Source organism: Tympanuchus pallidicinctus, unplaced genomic scaffold (genome assembly GCF_026119805.1).
Source record: "Tympanuchus pallidicinctus isolate F22 unplaced genomic scaffold, pur_lepc_1.0 scaffold22, whole genome shotgun sequence".
In the NCBI taxonomy this organism is placed as follows: Eukaryota; Metazoa; Chordata; class Aves; order Galliformes; family Phasianidae; genus Tympanuchus; species Tympanuchus pallidicinctus.
In genome coordinates, this window is record NW_026294739.1 from 7,016,286 (window position 1) to 7,038,294 (window position 22,009).

The window sequence follows — 22,009 nt, forward strand, 5'->3', positions numbered from 1 at the left end:
GAAAGCAGAGAAGAATGACTCAAACTCCCACCATTTCTCTAGATATCTCTTTTTACCCAGTTCTGAAGATGAGGTTACGGATTTGTTTCAAACTCATATCCAATTCAGAAAACAATATACAATATACAGAGAGGCATCTTGGAGTTGACCTTCTATATTTGTTCTCACCTAAGGCCCGGTGCCTCTCAGCAATGTGTGATCTCATGGCTACAAGGGCTGCAGGGTTTCTGCAGGTCTCTTTACTCCAGTTCCTGGCTCTGTCAGATACTGAGCACAGCTTCCTAACCTTCCTCTTCCATCCATAGTGATGATGTGTATCATCGTTTGAAGAGAAAACATCATTCTTTTGCTTTCCAGCAAATCTGGCCTCACAATCTGCTAAGTAAATTTCAGGTCATCTCCCCAGGGATCATGGATGCACACAGCCTCTTCCCGTAGGAGGTACTGGTAAGAAAGCAGCATTGAGGGGAAAGCAAGGCTGCTCCTCTGGGACCACTTCATTGACCTCTACTTCACAGACACCCAAAGTATAAACCCAATATCGCCGCCTCAGTTTATGCACTTATAAAGCAGCAATAAAATTCACAATAGAAATGCTGAAAAGCTGTTTTGAGGTTTAATTAAGCAATGAGTGTGTACAGAGCACCCTGAGATCTCCAGATAACAAGGCATCCACGTGAGAGAGGCGATTACTTCCAATGAAACAAACCCACGGCAGCAGCGTGGCACGCTCAGCAGGGAATCTGCTGGGCTGCCTCTGCCCTCCTCTCACAGTGAAAACGGAGCCCACAGAAGCTGTTTACCTGCTCTCTGGCAGGATGGTTAGGAGCAAGGCAGAGAAATACCAGCACAGGCTGTATTGCTCGGAGCTGTGAAACTGTCCCTGTTTGAAAATCAAAGGAGCTGGGTATGCTCCTGTCGATGAGCCTTTCAGTAGGGAGGACTAATTTAGAAAGAATAAGAGAGGAATAATTTAGCAAGAATAGGTGGAATCCCCCACCTTGGGGTGATCTGGTGGCTGCAAGGGGAAACGGATTTTGGCAGTTCCCACATTCTTTTGTCAAACTCCTCTTGTCTGGGAAAGAACAGAGTGCCAGAAGCCCTTGCAGGTGAATACCTTTGCTGTTTTAAGTTCACTTGATTTAGAGAGATAGCACGTTTATCTGGATGTTTGGAAAGTTATTAATGAGATCAGCAAATCCTTTCCATGTATAAATTATAAATCACATTCAGCAGTGCCATGCAAATTATCAAGTCAAGTGAGAACATGTCTATTTATCTGTGACAGTCTTTTATCACCAACAAATAAAAGCAAGAGAGGGAAGCACCTGTGGAGAAAAACATCACCAGCAGCACTGGGGTGCAGCGTCAGGTCACGAATAGCAGCAGGACCCCTGGCTGGGGGTCATCTCTAGCAATGATGTGAAGGAGGTGCCAGCCCAGGCACAGCCACAGCCCCAGGAGAGCAGCGGAGGTGCAGGTTGCACTGCAGGGTGCGGCAGGGAGATTTCCACTACAGCGCAAGGGCAGAGGAGGGCAGTGCTTGCAGGGCCAAGGGCTGGGCCGCAGAGAGCCCAGTATCCCCAGCACTGCAGCTATGGCTCCTCAGGAGCTGAAGTAACAGCCAGTGCCACTGAAGGAACGAGAAGCCTCTCTCCCCTGTGGAAGGCCCCAGGCCATGCAGGAGCTCCCATGGAGCACTAGAGCCAGCCCCGGCCCGAGTGGCGGCCAGGCCCTGAGTCACGACATGGGGACAGGCAGCGCCAGCCTGCAGGGCCTGTACCCACATCATGGGGATGCAGAAAGGCCTCGTGTCCCATTGCGGTGTGATGTCACGTGGCTGACAATTAGGGGAAAGCGGCAAAACGAACACAGTTTTGCTTGTAATCTGGAAAGGCATCCATCTCCCACAGAACTACTGGCAAATAAGCTTACCAATAACATCACATTTTTGGCTCAGAAGCCCTCGTGGCTGACACGATTGAGCTATTAATTCAAATATCTACACAATACGTAGATGAGCACAAGATAATAAACAAAGAAATTCATTGCGGTAAGCAGCAGCTGTTTAGAAACGGCCAAAAGCACCACTGACTTCAATCCAGGCCACAAAAATTCACTCTGGGAAAGAAACCTAGCCCTGAGTCTGGCCAAGGCCCCAGCGCTCTGTGCTGGTGCGTGACTCACATCCTTCCCATCAGCCACGCTCTCCCTGGTCTGATAAGCTCTATCAGTTCATGGCTCTCATGAGCACAACTTATCTAGTCTCAGTACATCATATCAAGACTTAATTCTGCCTCGACAATTAACAGAATGCTATCAGTAGTATCCCAATTGCATCTTGGATAGCCCAGGAGGCTGAGGCACTGTCAATTAGGTAACATCGCACCTACATGACGCAGACACCTGGGTGCACAAGGCCATCATCTCTTTTCCACACACACATTCCACTTTCCCATGTCACAGATGTACAGAGTAACTTTTGCTTCCGAACTTCAGCCAAGCAGACATGTTCCCCCTCCTCTCCATTTGTTACTATCTGTCAGTTCATTTCAAACTAGAGAAACCCATCCTGAGGAGACCCAGTGCCTTCGCAGTGTTTCTGTGACTGTCAAGTTTCACACATTAAAAAGCACCATGCAACTACAGATGGATGAACACTGTGAAGAGCCCAGCAGCCATCCCTGGCCATCAGAGGCTTCCCCCCGGTGCACACCCCACCACAGCACTATCTGCTCTTTGCCACCCACCACCAAAGCCTTCTCACCATCAATTTGTTAGGTACCCCAGACAGGACCACTGTTTGCTTCAGTTTTCAAACAGCATCACTAGATTAGCAAAATCCATATTAGCCTACCAGGAAAACACAGGAGAACCTGTTCTTTTGAATACTAATGCTCAGACCAGCATATTGATTTTCTGTGTTCTTTACTTGCAATCACTTCATGAACTTTTCCTTGCTTTCATTCTATTGTTAAGAAATAGACATGCAAACACACAAATAAGAATTTTCTATCAACCAAAATAAGTATTTTGTGCATTTTGGGACAGTAGAGCAGCACAGTGAAGGACAAGCAGGGCTGCAATGCTCTGGCTGCGGTGCGTCTGACACGTCAAGTTTATTCTCAAGATGTATTTTTCCTTTGTGAAGGTGCACTCAAATAGCAGCCACTAATGGGCCAGTAAATTTGCACTATGCCAGGCTGAACTCTGGATGCATGAGATCAGCCACTAACATGGGGAGGGGGGGGATGGATATTTCACCATGTTTTATTTTTATGCATTTGCTTACATTTTGCAAATGCGCCACTTAAATTGAGCTGTTTTTTTAAATTGTGCCCAACTCATCTTGGTACATAAGCAATCTTTCAAAAGACTCATATGAATCACCTCTGTCAACAGTAAGTGGGTTTAGACATTGAGAACACTTAGTGACATTACTCAGAAATACACAAACATGCCTGTCCCCTGCACAGTCATTTCAGGACATCAGAAGGGTATAAAGTTTAACATATAACAGAAGGAGAGAAAATTCCAGGTCTAAATTGGAAGTCCCCTACCCCAGATTGCCCTAAACACCAAGGAAGCTCACTACCATGTGGGAACATTTGCACTGGGCTCATCCTTGGTCTTAAAGATCTGCCTGTGTCATCCCTATGCTCCCGAGCCATGGAGATGAGGCAGCAGCCTGCTGCCAGGGCTCTGGCTCACTCCAAACCCATTCCTGATCCCACTCTGGCCCACCATGGCATACCCAGTGAGATGCCACGGGCAGAAGTGGCCCAGGACTGTTCCTGTCTCTGCAACATACAGGGTACTCAGAGAGCAGCCAGATGCTGAGTACACAGGACAGAAGGGATGACTGTTCCACTAAAAGCACTCCCAGAACTGCTAAGGAGCAGTCTCAGCATCCAAATACTTCCATAGTTACCTGAATATTTGCAGAGTTGATGCTGACTCAGAAACCAACTGCACTCAAAATCCTGCAACTGGGGATTAACTGTGCTACCTCTGAGCTCGTCCACCCTGCTACATGCACAGCAAATTACAAAAAGCATTTGCAATTCAAAGCACTCACAAATTCAAGGTCGGAGTTTTCCCATTTCAAGAGTTCTCCATGTATGCAAAATGTGCGGATTCTGACAGATTGATTTTTTAGAATCTATTTCAGGATAGCAAATATGAAAGCAATCATTATTTCAGCTTCTTGAGGGGGACTTCCCTGTCAGTGCGCGCTGGTGATTTGTTAAACAAAATGTTTTGCAGTAAATCACATGGAAATGTGAACTCAGCAAATGCCAGAGGCAATGACAGGCGGATATAAATGACAATTAGAAAGGTGTGTCCGGATGCTTGAGGTATGAGCAATGATAAAGCGCTTGTGAAATTTCACCTGCCTGGATTGGGACAGAGGTTGTGGCCTTGGAGAAAAAAAAAAAAATCAGATGTGCTAATTAAAAAGAAAAATATATGTCTGAGTTGACATCCAAATATTCCAGTCTCAGCAGGGAATAAAACCTACAGATTGTGGGAATTAGTCTGAATCAGACCTCATTAAATGGTCACGGCAAGGTTGGAGAAAGAATACAAGCCAATGGTTACTGCAGACATCTCCTCAGCTGGTGAAAAGACCAAATTCTTTTCACATAATCACTCATTTGCACTCACAGGCTTCTAAAATGGATTTAACAGATCTCTGTTCACCTTCTCTAAGCTGCTTTGGACTTTTCAGAAAATATACGAAACTGATAACAATCCTCTCAAATTCTGAGAAAGAAAAGCAGGCAGACATATACTTCAGCTGATTAAATGTTGAACATTAAGAGCATCCATTACCATCACCAGCAGCTAGCGATGACTAACAAAGAAGAACATGAAATCACATTACTGCATTCAGCAAACCTTCAGAACGCACCACTTTTCAGTCAAAAATAGCTTACCTTCCAAGCTCAGGCTTCATCAGCCCATTCTGTCAGCAGTAAAATCTGTTTTCTAGGCCACAGCACTTTCCATTAGTGCAATGTGATTTGCCACTGCATTTTTAGAAAGCTGAGGTGAACGTGCAACACAGAGGGGCAGTGAGTAATCCACAAATGAAAGTCTCAAACTCCCCATGTAGGGCAAGGTCAGGGAACAGTTGCTTTTGGAAACCCCCACGCAGAGTCACCTGCATACCACACACAGGCTGTGTATTCCTAGCAGCTTTTCACTAAGAGTATTTAAATAAACAGTGATACATCCTCACCAAATGACTTAAAAATGTGGACATAATGACTTCTCATGTGGCTTTATATGCTTCTGCTTATGAATGCATCACCTGGGCGGTTTTAGCTCCCACGTTAGCTGATTCTTGAGAAGTTCCAATTGTTACTCATGTTGTTGGAGTGATATCTGTTCCTGGTAACAGGGAGAGGAAAACAAGGCAAAACAAAGCTGCCCAGTATTTTCAAAGCTGCAGTATAATAGTTATCTAGAGTAAAGTCCTGCCTGAATATTTGTAGGAAGCGTCGAACCATACAGAAGCAGTGATGAAAGAACTGGCGGCATTTTTTGATAGAGAAGATAATCATTTACAAGCCACCAGCAAACTAAACAAAAATTAACAAGCTCCATAAAGCAATTAAAATTCAAAATGTAAAATGGATATAATGACTCAGCAGCCTGATCACTACTCTCATAAAACCAGCTTAATAACATACAGGACGAGTCTTCTCACATCAGCACCAACATAAATTTAAGCAGCAACTTGAAATTCTCATAATTAATGGTGTTTCGCTGATGTAAAAGCTAGAAGACGGGAGAATCAGACCCAAGGGCTGCGTGTGGAGAAGACAAACATGAAATGAGATCTGAGCAATGCACTGTGCTGAGGGTGGCTGGGCTCAAGTCTCTGTGCAGGTTGGGGGCCAGCTGCAGGAAACGTGCTGCAAAGTCTGTGCAGGAGGTGCTGCACTACCAAAATCTGTCTGAACACAATTAAGTGGGCACTGTCACTCTCATTTAAGCATCAACACACATTCTTCCAGGCAGTGGGAAAAAAATCCTGGGATGACAGCCTAAATATTCTCCAGTGTGTTTAAAAATAAAATTTAAAAAAAAAAAAAAAAAAAAAAAAAAAAAACCAACAATGAGAAAACAAGCCCAGAAGGGACAGAACACTGTGTGAACTGCCTGTTTCTGCATTCAATCCAGCCTCATTTCTAGGGAGGACAGCCATCCTTCCTCTGACCCCCTTTCTGCATTTGCCAAGTGACACTACTTACAACTTGCTGTATGTAACTCAGGCTTGAAGAATAATTCTACTTCTGGACTTGAAATTTCAAACATGTTGCAAGTCTGACTACAGTGAAGCACTGTCAGCCTCCCCCACAACAAGGAAGGCTTTTTCAGTGTTTAAAGTCATGGGTAAGAACGCTGTGCATGTTTGAAGCCATCTCTGTATCATTTCCTTACAAAGACAACTTCGGCCCTCACAGGAGACAGCCTTAAGGTAACACTGCATGTACTAACAGGGCAGTACCCCACACTTAGGGTTCTGGGTTTTTTGGAAAGGCCCTGGCTGGCACTGCACCACGGGGCCTCTGGTAACTCCCTGAGAGTCAGGAAAACAGCAGGGTGTTCACAGGATGAGTTTCAGGCACCCTCAGTTATCACAGTATGGTTTGAGCAGTGCCCCAGAACCACAAGGCGATCTGATGTGCTGAGATTCAGCCATCTTTTTTACCTGCCAGACGTCACTGACTGTTTGAGAACAGCTTTTTTTTAATTCCAGGTGATGAGAGTTCAAAAATCAGCTAGGTGCTGCTCTTTCAGTGCCTGCTGCCAAAGCTGTGCCACAAATAAAGCAGCCATTGCTCATCGCTCACGCAGCCCCTATCAGAGGTAGGAACTCATGATATTATAGCTGCGCTGCATGGCAATCTGGGACGCCACTCACCTTCAGAGAAGGCAGGCAGGATGTTCAGGCGAATGGTGCAGGACATGAATCAGAAAGCCTCCAGAGCTGGGTCTGAAGGGAGCAGCCGGCAGGGTGGAGGCCGCAGTCTCTCCTTTGCTCCTCCACACCCTCCCTGGGGCTGTGCCTCGAGCTGGCGAAGCGGAGCCAGGCTGAGGAGGAAGCACAGCCTTGCCGCAATCAGGGGCTGCTCAAAGAAGCCCCAGGCTTCAGGGATTAAAGGAGCCGGCCTCGGGCTCCTCCTGATGTGTACTCACCGGTGCTGCCTCATCAGAGCAGAAATCCTGCTGAGGGCAGTGGCAGCAGCCTGGGAGCTGGGAGCTGCAGGTGCTGCCCTGCAGCGTGGCGGAGCTGCAGGCACAGGACGGCCTGGCGGCTGACACAGGGCCTGCACTCCTGCCACACCTGCCTCCACCGGCACCTGGCCCGGGGCCCCACAGCCTCCTCTTCCTTCTAAGATTTTTGGACCAAACCAGCCTATCCATAACAGTTCAAGTGCTCTGTCTGCCATTTATGTAACTGGTGGCTGTGCTGCACGAGGTTCCCAGCAGTCAGCAGCTACATATATGTCCGGCAACACTGCCCCCCAATGTATTTACCACACCTTGCCTTCCCTTCTCAACATGAAATTTTCTTAGGTCATTGCAAAATAAATGCAGAGAACCAGAAACACATCTCTTTCCTTTAAAGGCCTTCTGCTGACAACAGGAAGTTATTTTGGTGTTTTTTTCAGGGTTGAGCAATCACACTGGTTTACAACAATCTCCTTTCAGTTTTCCACTGTTCATACATCCCTTCCTCACAGACACGAGCAGACCCAACCACAAGCAGGTGGGAGCTCCCAGCCGCTCTCTCCTGGCACTCACCCCACCCTACAGCCCTGCCATGGGCTCCCATCACTTCTCAGGTCACTGCTGCTGCTGACCCCAGCTGTCTTCCTGCTGCCACCTCCTCGTCACAACCAGGCTCCCAGCAACAGCTCCACAGAACAGCCTCGGGTCCGAAAGGCGTTTCAAGTTGTACATGGAGTTCCCCTGACACGCAATGGCTTCCTGCATCACTCTGTGTAGCTGACATTTCGTGTCTCTTCAGAGGATGATCCTACTCATGTCTTCAGGCAATTAGAAAAGCAGATTACTTTCCCCTCTCCCCTCCTGCTGCCCCAGGCCAGCAGTCCCCATGAGCACAGCCCAGCTGCAACGCAGGCCAAGCACTGAGGCATATGTGGCTGAGGAGTACTGCAAAAGAACACATTTAGTCTGTTCCAGCTCTAGACGAGTCTGTATCAGCTAAGACACCTAAAAATGCTCATATTAAAATCACTACAATCTGTCACTTATAGTTTATGAAAACCTAAGACCTTGCTAGAACTCACTCATTGCAAAGAATAGCGCCTGTGGCTCCGCACTGAGCTCCTGAGTTCATGCTACCAAACAAAATCAGCACTGCAGACTGAAGTTACTCTATCTGGTAAATAAATAAATCCATAGTGATTCAAGTTCAATTACAGTGTTTAGATGTATGACTGTAGCAAGTTAGCAACAAGTGCCACTTTCACATAGAGAACATGCATTAACATGCACAAGTTACAAAAAAGGTCCACTGGCTCTATACAGGTTTATCAAAAAGTATTTTGGCAGCTTTATGCAGGCTTTTATATGTATTTGTCAATACATTCCATTGCAGCTCTAGTCACTGTGAGCAGCCCACTATGACAAAGAAACTCTTAGCTTCATATGCTGAAAAGCAGAACTTGCTTTACCGATATCCGTGTGTGTGTGCTTCCATGCATATTCACAAATGCAGTTGTTGCTACCGCCAAACTTTCATTTGCATGCAAAATACCTCTGGTGCAAATTACCAATAACATAAGGGAGCCCATGAAATGTTAAAGACTTCAAAGGATGAGAGAAAAACTATTTGCATTTTGGGACTGGTCCAAAGCACATTAAAGTCAAGTGGAATCTTTCCATTGGCAGCAACAGATGTTCTGACTTGAGGAAGTTTTGATGCAAGTTATTGACATAACAGTAGCCAACAAGACCACAAAATCCATTTTCTGAAGAAATTGAACTATTAACTGAACTGTTAACTTTGACAAATGCTGGTTTACTGCTTTTTGCCACGGCAGTTTTCTCCCAGTTTCTCCTGGGACAGACTTTGCTACATCTTCTCCTGCCTGCAATGCATCTTTCTGTCCTGCTATCCCACGTTCATTCCAGTTTTTACACCTACATGTTTTTCTGTTATCAGTGACTTTTTAACTCTTTCCACATCTGCAGAAACCTAACCTTGCAATAGCATTATCTAATTTCACAAAACTGACTTATGAGACAAGTACTTACAAAGGATGACATTACAACTGCCAAAATAGGTTTTGTAAGATCCCTATCTATAGGGCATGCAGATATCAACTGCTTTCAGTTGCTAAAAAACTGCTAGTGGCTTTCAGGACAAGAACAGACAAGAGCAGCTAGAGCTTATTTGTGAATGATCAACTTAATCAATATTGCTTCAGTGCTCTATGTTCCATTCAAACAACAATTTAATGCAACCACTCATTTGGTCAAACATAGTAACGCCCTTTACAGCAGGGCAGAAATACTGTCCAAGGACAAGAAGGAGAATGTAGTATAATAAAAGAAAGGAACTGGACTTGCATAAATACAGGCACTAGGTAGAGAAATAATGCCATGTTTATTTAAGTAAGCTTGAATAATTTATTCATTTTTGAAAGGAACATTTTTCCTGGCATGATCCAAAAGGAAATGGACTAGTAAGAGGGGTATTTCTCTAGCAAAAATGCCCTCAACAAATGCCATATCTATTCTCTGCGTGTAACCAGTAAACAAAGTCAACCCCACAGCAACAGAAAAAAAAAAAAGCACTAGGACATACAGTGTACATTTTTCTTCCTCACTATACTTCAAAGTCATAAGCTCTCCTCATATTTCACAGTAAGAGGTTTTATTTCTTGGTTCCCACGGCTCAGGTAATGATATCGTAACTCAAAGGAGGTGCAAGGCTCACTATAGCTCTGACCTCGTAAACAATCTTCATGTCCCTTCTCCACATCCCAACACATGGACATGAAAATGCCAATGTGAGCAGCCAATGCCTCTTTAGCAGGTACCTGTTCGTCCAGCTTGTAAGTAAGCACATGCTGAACATCAGAACCAACCTGGGTGCACAGAAAAGGTTGCCATCTGCAAGCAGGAGGCCATCTTTCAACAAGCTGAAAAATTTGCCAAATACCTGAGCTGCAGGGGAGGGAATGCAAAATTAGGTCCAAACACAGCACAGACTAACAGAGCAAGGCACACAGCACTGCATCTCAACAAGGTGGCAGAGGCATCAGCACCTCCACGCTGCCCACTCTGGCTCCAGTCAGTGGGAGCCACCCGCCCAGGGAGCTGGGACACCTGAAATGCAGGGACAGAGCTCCAGAGCCAAGTCCTGCTCAGACTGAAACTGCTTCTCTTGAGGAAAAGGAGCTGCGAGAGATTGAGATCAGGTCTCTATTTCTAGGTCAGACCTCAAAGGGCTGCATCGCAGCTACATAAAGATACAGATGGAGGGATCCCATAGCAACTGTGCAAGAGCATTCAGTGCAAAAGGCAGATGCACACTGTGGCTAGTCTATTCCCCTGTACCACAGGAGGACAGCCTGTACCCAAACCATGCTACCAGAAGTTCCACTAGCTTGTTCTGAAACCCCCGCAGTACACTGATCATTCCATGTCCCAGGGCAATCTGCACTGGCACTACAGATCTCCATGACTGTGTTTTTTCTTTTTCCCCTCAGATCTCACTTAATCCGCTCTTTTTGCTACTCAAGCCCACTATTTCCTGCCCATTACCAGCTCCATCTATACAACAAACTTGCACACACCTCTGCTTTAAGAAGTGAGGCATTTCAAGATCTCTTCAACTCTAAGCAAGTCCAAAATTCAAACTCCTTTAAGTGCTAACACAGCCCTCGTGCCCTTTTGGCCTGTGTATCCAGGAATCAAGATCTGGTCTAGTTAAAGACACCGCCTAGCATTTCAAGTATTTCCTTCTGGAATAAAGCCAAAATCATGCCAGGTGATATGAGCAGGAAAATCAGAACCCACTATCTTCTGAAAAAAGTTTCTGAGGAGCAAAAAGGAAAAGCACTCCCTTGAAGAAGATTCATCTCCCCTTATCACACGTATTTATCTATTATCAGAGGTGTACTTGCAAGATTCATGTCTGCTGAATTCAGGCATTAAACAATTTCCTTCAAGAAATTATACGCACGCTGGATGAAGGATGCAGGAATTATGAGCTAATACAGAAAGAAAAGACAGGTCAGAGCAGTGCTGCACCATCCTCACAGTAACTCCACACGTTGTCAGTAACGCGTACATTTTGAATTTAGTTTTATACCAGGCTTTTGTTTCTTCAAAGAGCTTCCAAGAAAAAAAAAAAAAAAAAAAAAAAAAAAAAAAAAAACCCCACACAACTGAAGAGAACAGGGGATGTTCTCCAAACACAGCTGTGAGGTCTGATTTTCCGAGTGTTTCTTTCACACAACTCATCCATGCCCCCCATGCTGCAGATGACAACTACTTCCCAGTCAGGAATCCATCAGGGCAGGGGCACTTGCCAGCTCCATGCTTACACATCGTGGAAAAACTGCTGGGAAACATTAAAAGCCTTGTTCCAATTATTGCCAATGCTATGGTGCAGGAGAATAGCAAGTCTTTGGTCTTTTTGATGGTAAGGAACACTAGGTAAGTTGCCAAGTATCACATACACATACTCCACATTGTTTTATAATGGGCAAATGCTGCTCTTTGTTGTACTCCAACACTCCCCAATAACTCTGTCCGAGAAATAGAGCTATAATATCTGATCTAATTGCTTTTAAAAGCCCAAATAAGGCTCTTGCAATCTAAGCTGAAGCAGGTAGGTTTCTTCGTGCCCTACCCACAAGTTGCTGTGAGACAATGCTTACAATACATTGCAAATTTCTGAAGAGCTACTCCTTCCATACACCTATCTTCCTTGTTACTCAGCTGACTGAAGGGCAGTTTGCCATCATTTATACAGAGGCACAGAGACAACTGAATGGCAATTACTCAGCATTTGTTAAAACGAATGCCTCACCTTTAATAATTGCACAGTCACATTTCTTTGTGCAGGGTCAACCAGAAGTCCGGAAGGGAAACTTGCTGATTGACACAAATATGTTTGTATTTCAAAGGGCAAACTACAAAGTCAAATAAAAGGCAATGTTTGCACAAGAGTTAACTGAAGCCATTTGGCATTCGCAAAGAGCTCAACAATCCCACGGAAAAATGCCTGTCCTTTGCTCTGCCACAGTGCATTTTTAACTCAAACTTTAATACAGGTGTATGGAGAGGTCACATTACCATGATCCCTGCAGAAGGCTAGCTAAATGCACAACCACAAGAAAGGACTTAATAGTGACCTTTGAAGAAGTAAAGCAACATGGTGGGCAAAGCTCCGAGCTCCTTCTCACAATCATGCCCACAGTGAGCAAGCAGCTGCTAAAAGCTCAGTGCAAGTTCCAACTACAGAGCATCTCCATTCACATGGAAGAACAAGCCAGATGCAAAACGGGATGAAAGACGGAGAGGAGACCTTCTTCCTCACACTTCTGTACACCAGTTACAGCCCACCCTGAACCCAAAAGACCAGCCTTTTCCAGTCACCGTTCAGTGCAGCCTTGCAGGAAGGAGACAGGATACTCCATAAGGCCACACTCTCCTGGGATTGCTCCGCTCCTGCTAGAACAGGGGCGCGTTGCTGTGATCACAGCCTTGCAGTGCTGGATCAGCCCTTAGGTGCACCCGCTCCATTCAGCCTCCACCAGGGCCCTCGCAGCTCGCTGTTCCCAGCAGGCACTGCCTCCTGCCCCAGGGCTGGCAGCTCTCCTTGGCAGTGCTGTGCTCAACTGTCTGCCTGCCTCTGCCCCAGCTCTGCACACAGAATTTTATTCTACTGTCTCTCACAAATCAAAGTGCTTCACCTACCTTAAAGCTCCAAATGGGTGCTTTCACAGTGCTCCAAATCCTTTGAGCTCTCTTTCCCAAGCTATTAGGTGTGTGGAATTCAAGGTCACTGGATACATTAATTTTGGGTGCATTAAAACTGAATACCAAGCGCTCGTCTTCAAATGAGGCACTGAGAATTCTTAAGGTGAATCAATTAAATGGATTAAGCATCTGCATATGGGTAGATTCAGGCAAAAGAACGGAAATATTCTCACAGGTGATTAATGGTGCACTTCAATAACACACACAGCCTTCACATCTTTGTTGACTCCTCTCAACTCTCCCCTTACCTAGACCGGCCTTCAAACCAAAGCGTTACTGAACGACGCACTTCATCAGCCACATCTGTGCATACACATACCCACCCAGCACTCAGTTGTGTGCAGCCTAAAGCACTGGAACCAACACTGTTGTCATGGCTCTTCAGGACTCTTCCAAACATACGTCAGCATGACAGGAGCGAGTATCTGGGATCAGCACGCAACAAGGCTGCCAGCGTGCCATGGGAACAACTTCAGTAACAAACAGAAAAAGAAGTTCTTTTGCATTAAGTGTAACTATTGCTACTCTGAGATTAAATATTACCTGGAAAGTACTCATTAACTGCAGAGTCCTTGATTAATGAGCAGGTGGAGCGTGTAAAGGGACCTGGTCTTGATTTCAGCTTCTTATTAGCTCTACCCTGGACACTTCTGATCACCACAAAAATAAATGAGGAAATCCAAGAACTAATTACGAGTGGACAAGATGTGCCAACCTAATAGCTGTGTTTCAGTACTTCAGAGATTAGGAGGATGTTGGCAGGTGTGCAAAATGCAAATACCAAAGCCACTAAGAAGAAACAGCAACAGAGCTGAGCTAATCTCCCAGCAGCTCAGGTGCACAAGACCACAGGAAGCCTCCCAGGGAACTGTCTCCACTTCAGAATGGCTCAGGTGACAGCTGAAGTGCTTGCACTGCCTGAACATCATTAGATGCAGGAGTCTTCGATCGGCACTGCTACTCCTGGCACAGGGGCACTCCTGGCACAGACCTCATGGGTGCTTCATCAGAGCACAGGGGCTTATTGAGCAGAAAGCCATGGGCAGGGCGGCAGCCCACAGCTCCTGGCAGGTACCAGCACGGGACTGAAGGTGCACACAGCAGGCTGCGGGAAGCCAGAACCATCTTCTTCAGCTTGTCAGCAAACACGGCTGTATCTAAGCACCTCCTGCTATAATTATCCAGCAGCTACTGCCCCCGAGCATCTCTGTGAAGCAGTAGGGACTGCCCACACACATGCTTCTTAATTTCTGTTTACTTGTCTCTTGAAAAAGCCCAAAGAAATCTTCTATATGGATTGGAGCAGTTCAACAACGTGCAGTACTCCAACATCTGAAGAGAAGTTCAGGCAACTTGTGCCCTCCTACTGATCTCCTCGCCTTCCCTCTAATCCACTCCGTAATTACAGGAGTTGTAAGAAGAAGAAGAAGGAAAAAAAGCAAACTCTTTCCAAAGCCATCAGTTCCCGGAACCCATTTTCCAAGGGCCTTCCTTGAAAGAGACCAGGCCCAGGACCACGCCATCCCAGCTGGATGCGCCCCGCGAGCAATAGCTCCCAAAACCGGTTGGGGCAGCACTGCACACCGGGGAGCTGGGCAGGGAAGGTATTGATCTGTGCTTCTCACATGGTACCATGCCTGCCAGCTGCCCCAGGCACCGCCAGCCCCGGGACTTCAAAGGGGAACTGTTTTCAAAGCAGCCACCTCTTTTTCAACTACAGAAACATTTAAGCCCAAAAACAAATGAATTCAAGCTCCAAGTTCACAGAAGCCCTGGCTGACAGCGCTCCTCCTCTCCCCAGACAGAGATGTTTTATGTATGGAAACGCAGACTCGTTAATTAATGCCATTACAATGTGGCCTGGCAAGAGGCCCCTGGGATTTAAAATAAAAAAATCCACACCCTTTAAGTGCACATTTTAATACAGAGATAGCTTGCACTAGTATCAGAAAACAACACCAAAACCTCTTCAAGTGCTCCACTGCTTACCTTCCCCTACCCCTCCTCCGAATAAAAATGAAGTCTACTGAAAATTAAGTTTCTGTAATTCAATTCATGTAATTCTGCATCAGTGATGGAGAACATTTTGGCCTTTCTTAATGCTGATAATAGGGAAAATAAAGCTGGCTGCTCAGTCCATTCAGTGCTGGGGGGGTGCAGCCAGACAAAGCCCTGGCCATGGCTCGCCTGCCTGCAGCGCACAGGAGAGCCACACGGCATGGTGGATACCTCTGCCAACCCATCAGCTTGGACCACAGGCTGCCTGCAACTTAAGGAACAGATATGATGACAGGATTTCGTTGTCTGGGGAAGTTCCCATATATGCTATATCCATGATATTTACAGACAGCAAAGAAATCAGTGGAGAGCTCACAGCTTGTGTTATGCTTATTGCACAACCGGAGAAGAGCTGTGAAGACCAGGAGAGCTCTCCAAGCGGGAGATGCAACCTTGCAGCTCTACCACAGCATGCAGTCCAGCCTCCAAAACCTAAGGTCAAAGCGGAGCTGGACCAGAGGCAGAGGAAGGCCATGACACCAAGCCGTGGTCTGCAGGGGCCATGAACCTGCTGGAACCGTGGGAGCATAGCCCAACACAGGGCCACGTCACGGCAGGTCAACTGCTGCTCACAGGAACCAGGCATGGAGTGATAATGCCATAAAATATGAACAAAATGGATCTTGTTTCCTCGCCACTAAATTGTTAGCTTTATGGGACTTCATGCTGAACGGTATGAAAAAAAATCCAATTTGCTTTGAAGCGCATTAGTCTAACATCCTAATTATTGTTTACATTGCCATTTGCCTTCTATTAAGAATTGAATAATTACCCAGCGCTTCATAGTTTAAAAATACAAGCAAACAGGATTATCTGAGTAATTAAGACACTGTACGGCAGCTTTGAACTGTGGCTGTACAAAGTATCCACATGCACAAGGAGAAACGATAGCTATCGATCGCCTGATTTAAACGGCATCTTCAGGAGTTCCAGCATGCAGGACTGGTAGCTGATTAGAAGGTGACCAATTCCTTTTGATGAGTAAAGGGGAGGGAAGAGAGGAAAAAAAAAAAAAGCTGTCTTGTGGCGGGACACCAGGCAGAGCCAGACAAGCTTTCCTCTGGCCCACTTTGCCACAGACACCCTGCGTGCCTCTGGGACACGGCCTTCCTGCCATCGCCCTGCCCAGCAGCGCCAGCCTGCCCACAGCACAGCTCCTGCAGCACATCCTCAGCACACCTCTGCTGCTACAGCAGCCCTGCAGCACCGACTGCAGCTCCACAAACCCACTGAGATTGGAACCCACCCCCAAAAACAAAAGCACAAACAGGCAGACCTGGGAGCTGGCTTTTCTCTAGGTACCCACAACTCCTGGAACTAAAGCAAACAGCAACTGCACAGTATGGCTTTTTTTTAAAGCCTTAATGGCCCATCCATATTGTACTTTAAACAGCATGGTCTCTCTTTCTGGGTGACTATTAGGGCAAAACCAAAGTTTTTGCACGTTCCTTTGTTGTTTTAAAGAGCCTTTCCTCCGTTTAATTATGCCACAAGGTTTCACACTGTGCACTTTACTACCCTTGTGAAATTACCTTCAAGTTAAACACTAATTGGGCATCCAGAAAAAGAAAGAAGCAAGAAGAAAAAAGAAGGAAATAAATGAAAACCCCCACAATCTCATTTCTCCCCTTTGTTTGTTATAGGATGTAGCCCCAACACAATCAGGGTCCCAGTTTCATACCACTGATTTATAAAGACACAAAATGAAAAATGGTACTTTAAAGAAATACGGTACGTTCATGCAGCATGTGTTCTAGCTTATATCAATAAACCTTTCAACAAATCTGTTCTGAACAAGCCCGTGTTTTGGGAGCACTTAATGAGCCTCAGCTTTATTTCAAGCCAAAGGCAATTTTAAGTAAAGTTGAAATAAAGAAAAGTTAAAAAGAACAGAAAGCCACTAAAACCAAAAATAAAACCAAATACGGGCTCTTGTGTAATCACAAGGCTTAGGAGAGCAGAACTTTTCCTCACAGACAGTTTTCTTTCGGTAAATACAGACCACAGATTCATTTGTGCATATTTACCCAAGTGCTACCAGCCGCCTCGGCCCCTCTGCTCCAGGCTGCAGCCACTGGCTGGGGCACTCAGCAGCCGAGCTGGCCGTGCCAAGGGCACTGCACTGGGGCTGTGGCACAGCTCAGCTCCATGCTCTGCGAACACTGCGCAGTGTGAGGCTGTAGGGGACACGTGTGTGCGTACGCTTACAGGTCAGAAGGGATCCCACTGCCTGACTTTGCCTGTTACCCCAGTTGAGCTGGAGCTAGAGCAGGGCTCTGAGGCCACTGGTGAATACCCCGAGAGGATCACAGCCCGGAGCTTGCAGCCCCAGCAGGCAGGACACCATCCTGCCAGCACCTCTGGCAGCTGCTTCTGCAAGGAACGCTGTGCTCCGGAGCTTGGAGCTTTCCTGCACCAGCTGGAAGCAAGTGAGAGCGCTGCGGGACTGGGAAAGCGACAGCCAGACACAGCCAAAGGGAGACCCAGGACACAAGGAGCACAAAGCGCAAATATTACACTCTCTCTTAAACAAAGAATTTAAATCAAAACAGAATCATTTGCATAAAATCCAAATCTTTGAGCCCTGCATAAACAGAAGGAGATTTTGGCTGGCATTTCCAAAGGAAGCTCTTATCTCCTTTGTGAAATGGGTGTGCTACTTTGCATGAGGGTGTATACAAGAGATGGAAATGAGAAGTTTGCTTGCATGCAAAAGACAAGTCATCCGACAGCTGCCAATCCCCATTCACAGGGAGAGCTTCCTCAGTCTCCAGGAGAGGAAAGAGAAGGGAACCAACATGTTTGCTTCCCAGGGAGGTGAAACAGGCTCTGAATATTCATAAAATGAATGTCCATTTAGTCATGGGAGTGCTAATTGTCTCTGATTCACAAAAGTGGGTGACCTCACCTGCTCCTCACAACATATCAAAAGGATGCGGCATAATGCAATGAAACCAGATAAGATCCTCATCTCACAAGTTTGGGGGGCTTTCTGATGCAGCCTCTGAAGACTGAAGCGCACTGCTGAGCATTTCTTTAATCACTTCTCAAGTGCAATAAAGTCCAAGCTCAGCGGAGCATGTTATTAGGCAGATAATAACCCCTCCACAGCCAAGATCTAAATCCTGGAGTCATCACACACAAGACAGGTTGTCTGGAAAGTTTTTGTTTACCTTATTTTATTTAAAAACAAAACAACAACAACCAGGGTGTACACACCTCACAGACTGCCTAGAACTGCCATGGAATTCACACTACAACAGCTCATCTCTCTTCAACTGAGAGGACCATACCCTATTGAGCTGCCTCTTCTCCAAAGCACACAGAATAAGGAACAGATTCTGCTCTGCCATGTAGCAGCTGAAATTCTGGCAGCACTTTGGAAAGAAGTGGTATGAACCCTTCCCCAAGGAATACATGAAGTCAGAGTTGCTTGATAACAGTTGTGGCTTGACTTCCTGGGAAAGAAAGCATTACAGAGTCTGCACAACATTTAAATGGAGGATCTTAAAATATCCCACTTGGTACAAAAAATAAAAAATAAAAAAAACCTGGGAGCAACCTTTGGAAGACCTTTTGAGCTCCCTCAGAACATAGCATAACCAAATCAGCTTTTAAACAGAGAGAAGCACCAGCTAAGTTTGGCTCAGACAGGCTGTGTTTGGGTACAGCTGCCGTGCCCCTCCTGGTAGCTTCCCCTCTTCCCAGCTCCTTTAAAGCATAACGTGTTCATCACTGTTGTTCTGACAAAAAAAACAACAACTCGACTGACTGAAACGGGAAAGCACACACAGATTATTTCACTTCCCTGCCCTGACAGAACCCACCATCCAAAAATCTTATCACAGAAAAAATATATAATTAAACTGTAATCTTCTGATATAAACCAAACTGCTGCTCTCAATGATCACAGTCACTCTTCAAAGCCTCTGAGATAAAAAGAATCTTATCGTTCAAATTATTGCTTCTTAGGGATGCTTTTATCAAAGTTAGAAGGAAAATTCTAAAAACAGCAGTGATAGGAAAACGGGAGCTAGCCATATTTAAATGACACTGGATTTTCTGCCAAATTGGCTGATCCACAACTCAAAAAAGCAAGCGTAGATGAAGACAAAGCTGTTGGCTCTCATAACCTTTACAATATCACAGTAAAAATCTCAACTGTCTCACATATTTATATTAAATGGCAGGTCTAAAATTGAGATTTGTAATTTCACAGCATCAAAACCATCACAGATGGCTACAGTTTATGGCTTCTTTAATCTGCCTTCTCTCCCTTCCTGCTTGTTTCCCCCTTCCTCCAATCTGAGTTTAAAGGATGTGTTTTATCATAAGGAAATCAGAACTAAACACAAACCACAATATATTAATTGTGTAACAAAACCATCTGCATAACAATGACGCGTACAAGCAAATCTCAAAATTATGTCTCAACGTTGCCCTAAAGCACCTCAGCCGCGAGATGCGTCACGAGTTGGGACAGCTTCAAGCTCCATCAACAATATTCCACGTTTGTGCTCTCCTAAAGGACAGCCATTAGCACGAGAAGTTCTGGGAAGATCTGTACAACTAAAGATCCACAGCAAGTTAGAGTTCACAGCATACATCAGCCGTCAGAAATCAATCAGCGCTCATCTTGTATTTCCAGTGAACAAGACAGTGCTGAGGAAATACTCCCAAGGCACCTCTGAAGCGAAATAAGCAGGAATTAAACACTCGGCTCTCTTCTGTCCCTGCTCTGGGCTTTTGTGTGTCTACACGTGTGCATGTACATATTCTATACACACTTTCCCTATATTCATATTCCATACGAACCCTTGGAAGTTCAGTGAGGCGATTTATCAAAGTCAGCAGAAAAAAACAGCAGTTGTTTGACTGAAGGACAGGCTTTGTGCAATCGTTTCCAAACACCTCCATACAACACACGCCATTTTTTCCATACATCCTGGTCAAGGTCAGAGTGTCATTAACATCTGCTACGGGAGGCGCTTTAGCAGGGAAGCATCTTCCCATTGTGCTTCTCCTACACAGAGCAGATATTAACTAAATGCAGCTCAAGGAAATATCTCTTGTTTAAAACCCAGAGGGCTGAATGAACTTGAAGCCCAGGCAGCTCTCAGGGGCCGTGTGGGGGATGCGGGTCTGGGAGCACCGACGTCTCCCGTGGCTCTGCAACAAGTGCGGGCCCCGCTCTGCTGCCCTGAGCCTCTTCTGCCCAGCAAGCTTTTGTCAAACATCTAAAGTCTTAATCAATCCTAACTCTGACCCAAGGATCACAGGGGAAGATGGATGAGGAAACGGACAACCTCTGACCTCCCCTTGTATTTGTCCTGCCATAGCCAGCCCATTGAAAAACAATTGGGGTGGAACCCTCTCACCAGCTCCAGGCCCAGCCTGGCATCCTTTTATCGCCTTTCACAAGCTCACATTCCCCTTCCTCCCCCGTCCTTGCTCCAAACCCACAGGAATGCTCCTCATTTCACGCCCCCAGCCCAGTGTCCGGCCAAGTGAGACCCAGCCCAGCTGCGTGGTGGCAGAGGGCAGGACAGGGGCCGGCTGCGTGCCACAGCCGCGGCGTCAGGCAGCACGGGCGGCAGCGCGCCTCGGCTCTGCGGGGCTCCGGCAACCAGAGGAGCTTCCTGGTGAACCGTTCTGGCTGGGGAACGGCAAGCGCTGAAAGAGGAAACCACAAGTAACCACTGATGAAATGGGTTTAGCACTTTCCAATTACTTGCTGGCTCAAGTCCTCCGAGAAGAACTGGCACGGGCCAGCCTGACTCTGGCAAACCCAGGAAGACAGAAAGTTTCCTTCTCAGCTGCAAACGTGATGCAGCCTGGCCCTCCTCCAGCCGTACAGACAGGCTGCCCGGTTTCCTGAGCCCAGCAGGTACCTGCCCATGCACATTCAGCCCCAAGGTCCAGTCCAACGGCAGAAAAAGAGAAAAACAGCCCACTCCCACCACCGCCCACCAGCAAAACCTGAACACCTTCCCTTGCAGAAGGCAGAACTTGTCACACGACAAGCTCATACCACGTCAGGGCCGCTGGCGAGGAAAAGCATGAGATGTGTGTCAATCGGTGTGACCTGGGGCTGACCTAGCAGGCCTTCAGAAGAAGGCACAATCATTTCCATGCAATAAACCAGGATGCTTTTCCCCCCATTCGCTTCCTCCTCTCACAGCCCAGACTGTTAATGTGTCAAGATGCTTTGCCTAGAAGTCACCAATCTATCTGAAGACAGCAACACCTCCTCAGCCTCCCATGGCTCTCCTAAGCAGCGCCCCCTCAGTGCCACATCTGCAGGTTTGCATCTTCAATTGTATGCAGGTTTTTGAGCTTCTGTCTCACAGAACTCCAAAGGCAGTCCCTTACCCCAAACAGGACGCCCCTTCCTGATGCTGTTCATTTCCCAATGCTCACAACAGCCCATGGTAATTTCGTTGCCAACAGGCACTTAAGATTTTTTCCATCTAGCAAACACTCAACAAATGAAGGCAGAGGTTTGCACTCAGAACTTCTTTCCTGCCAAAACTTAATTTCAGTATGCAGTAATGAGCTTCACGTGCAAATTATGATTTAAAAGAAATCAAGTAGGCCGTTCAAAAGACAACATTCTCACAGGAGTTCAGCACAAAGGCAGTCAGACGCTTGCTTTGCTAGCTTGTTCTCAGTCCCCACTAAATAAGGACCTGCTGGATAATGCACCAATGGGACGTGAAGCCAAGACGTTTAGCTCCAAACCACCTTTTCCAAAAACATGGGTACAAATCCACTAAGACTTGCAGCACCTTCAATTCAGCACCTGGCAGAATTCAGGCCACTGAACTGTGCAAAAGCATTTCAAATTTCATCTTCGTTTATGCTTACACAAGCAAGAGTTTAGAAGCTGAGGCCAAAGATTTTTTATTTA

The 22,009-nt window shown here is 46.1% G+C and overlaps 1 protein-coding gene across 5 annotated transcripts in view; it reads right to left on the minus strand.

The window, feature by feature from the left end:
- EPHA4 (EPH receptor A4) overlaps positions 1 to 22,009 on the minus strand; it is an 89,024-nt gene that overhangs the window by 61,089 nt on the left and 5,926 nt on the right. The window contains exon 4 of one of the 5 annotated variants that reach the window (XM_052685795.1): positions 5,312 to 5,397. The exons of the other annotated variants lie outside the window; for them this stretch is intronic. Coding sequence (XP_052541755.1) covers positions 5,372 to 5,397 — 26 coding nt within the window. The 3' untranslated portion in view covers positions 5,312 to 5,371. Of the gene's footprint in view, positions 1 to 5,311; positions 5,398 to 22,009 lie in introns of those variants that run through there. 5 annotated transcript variants of the gene reach the window in all.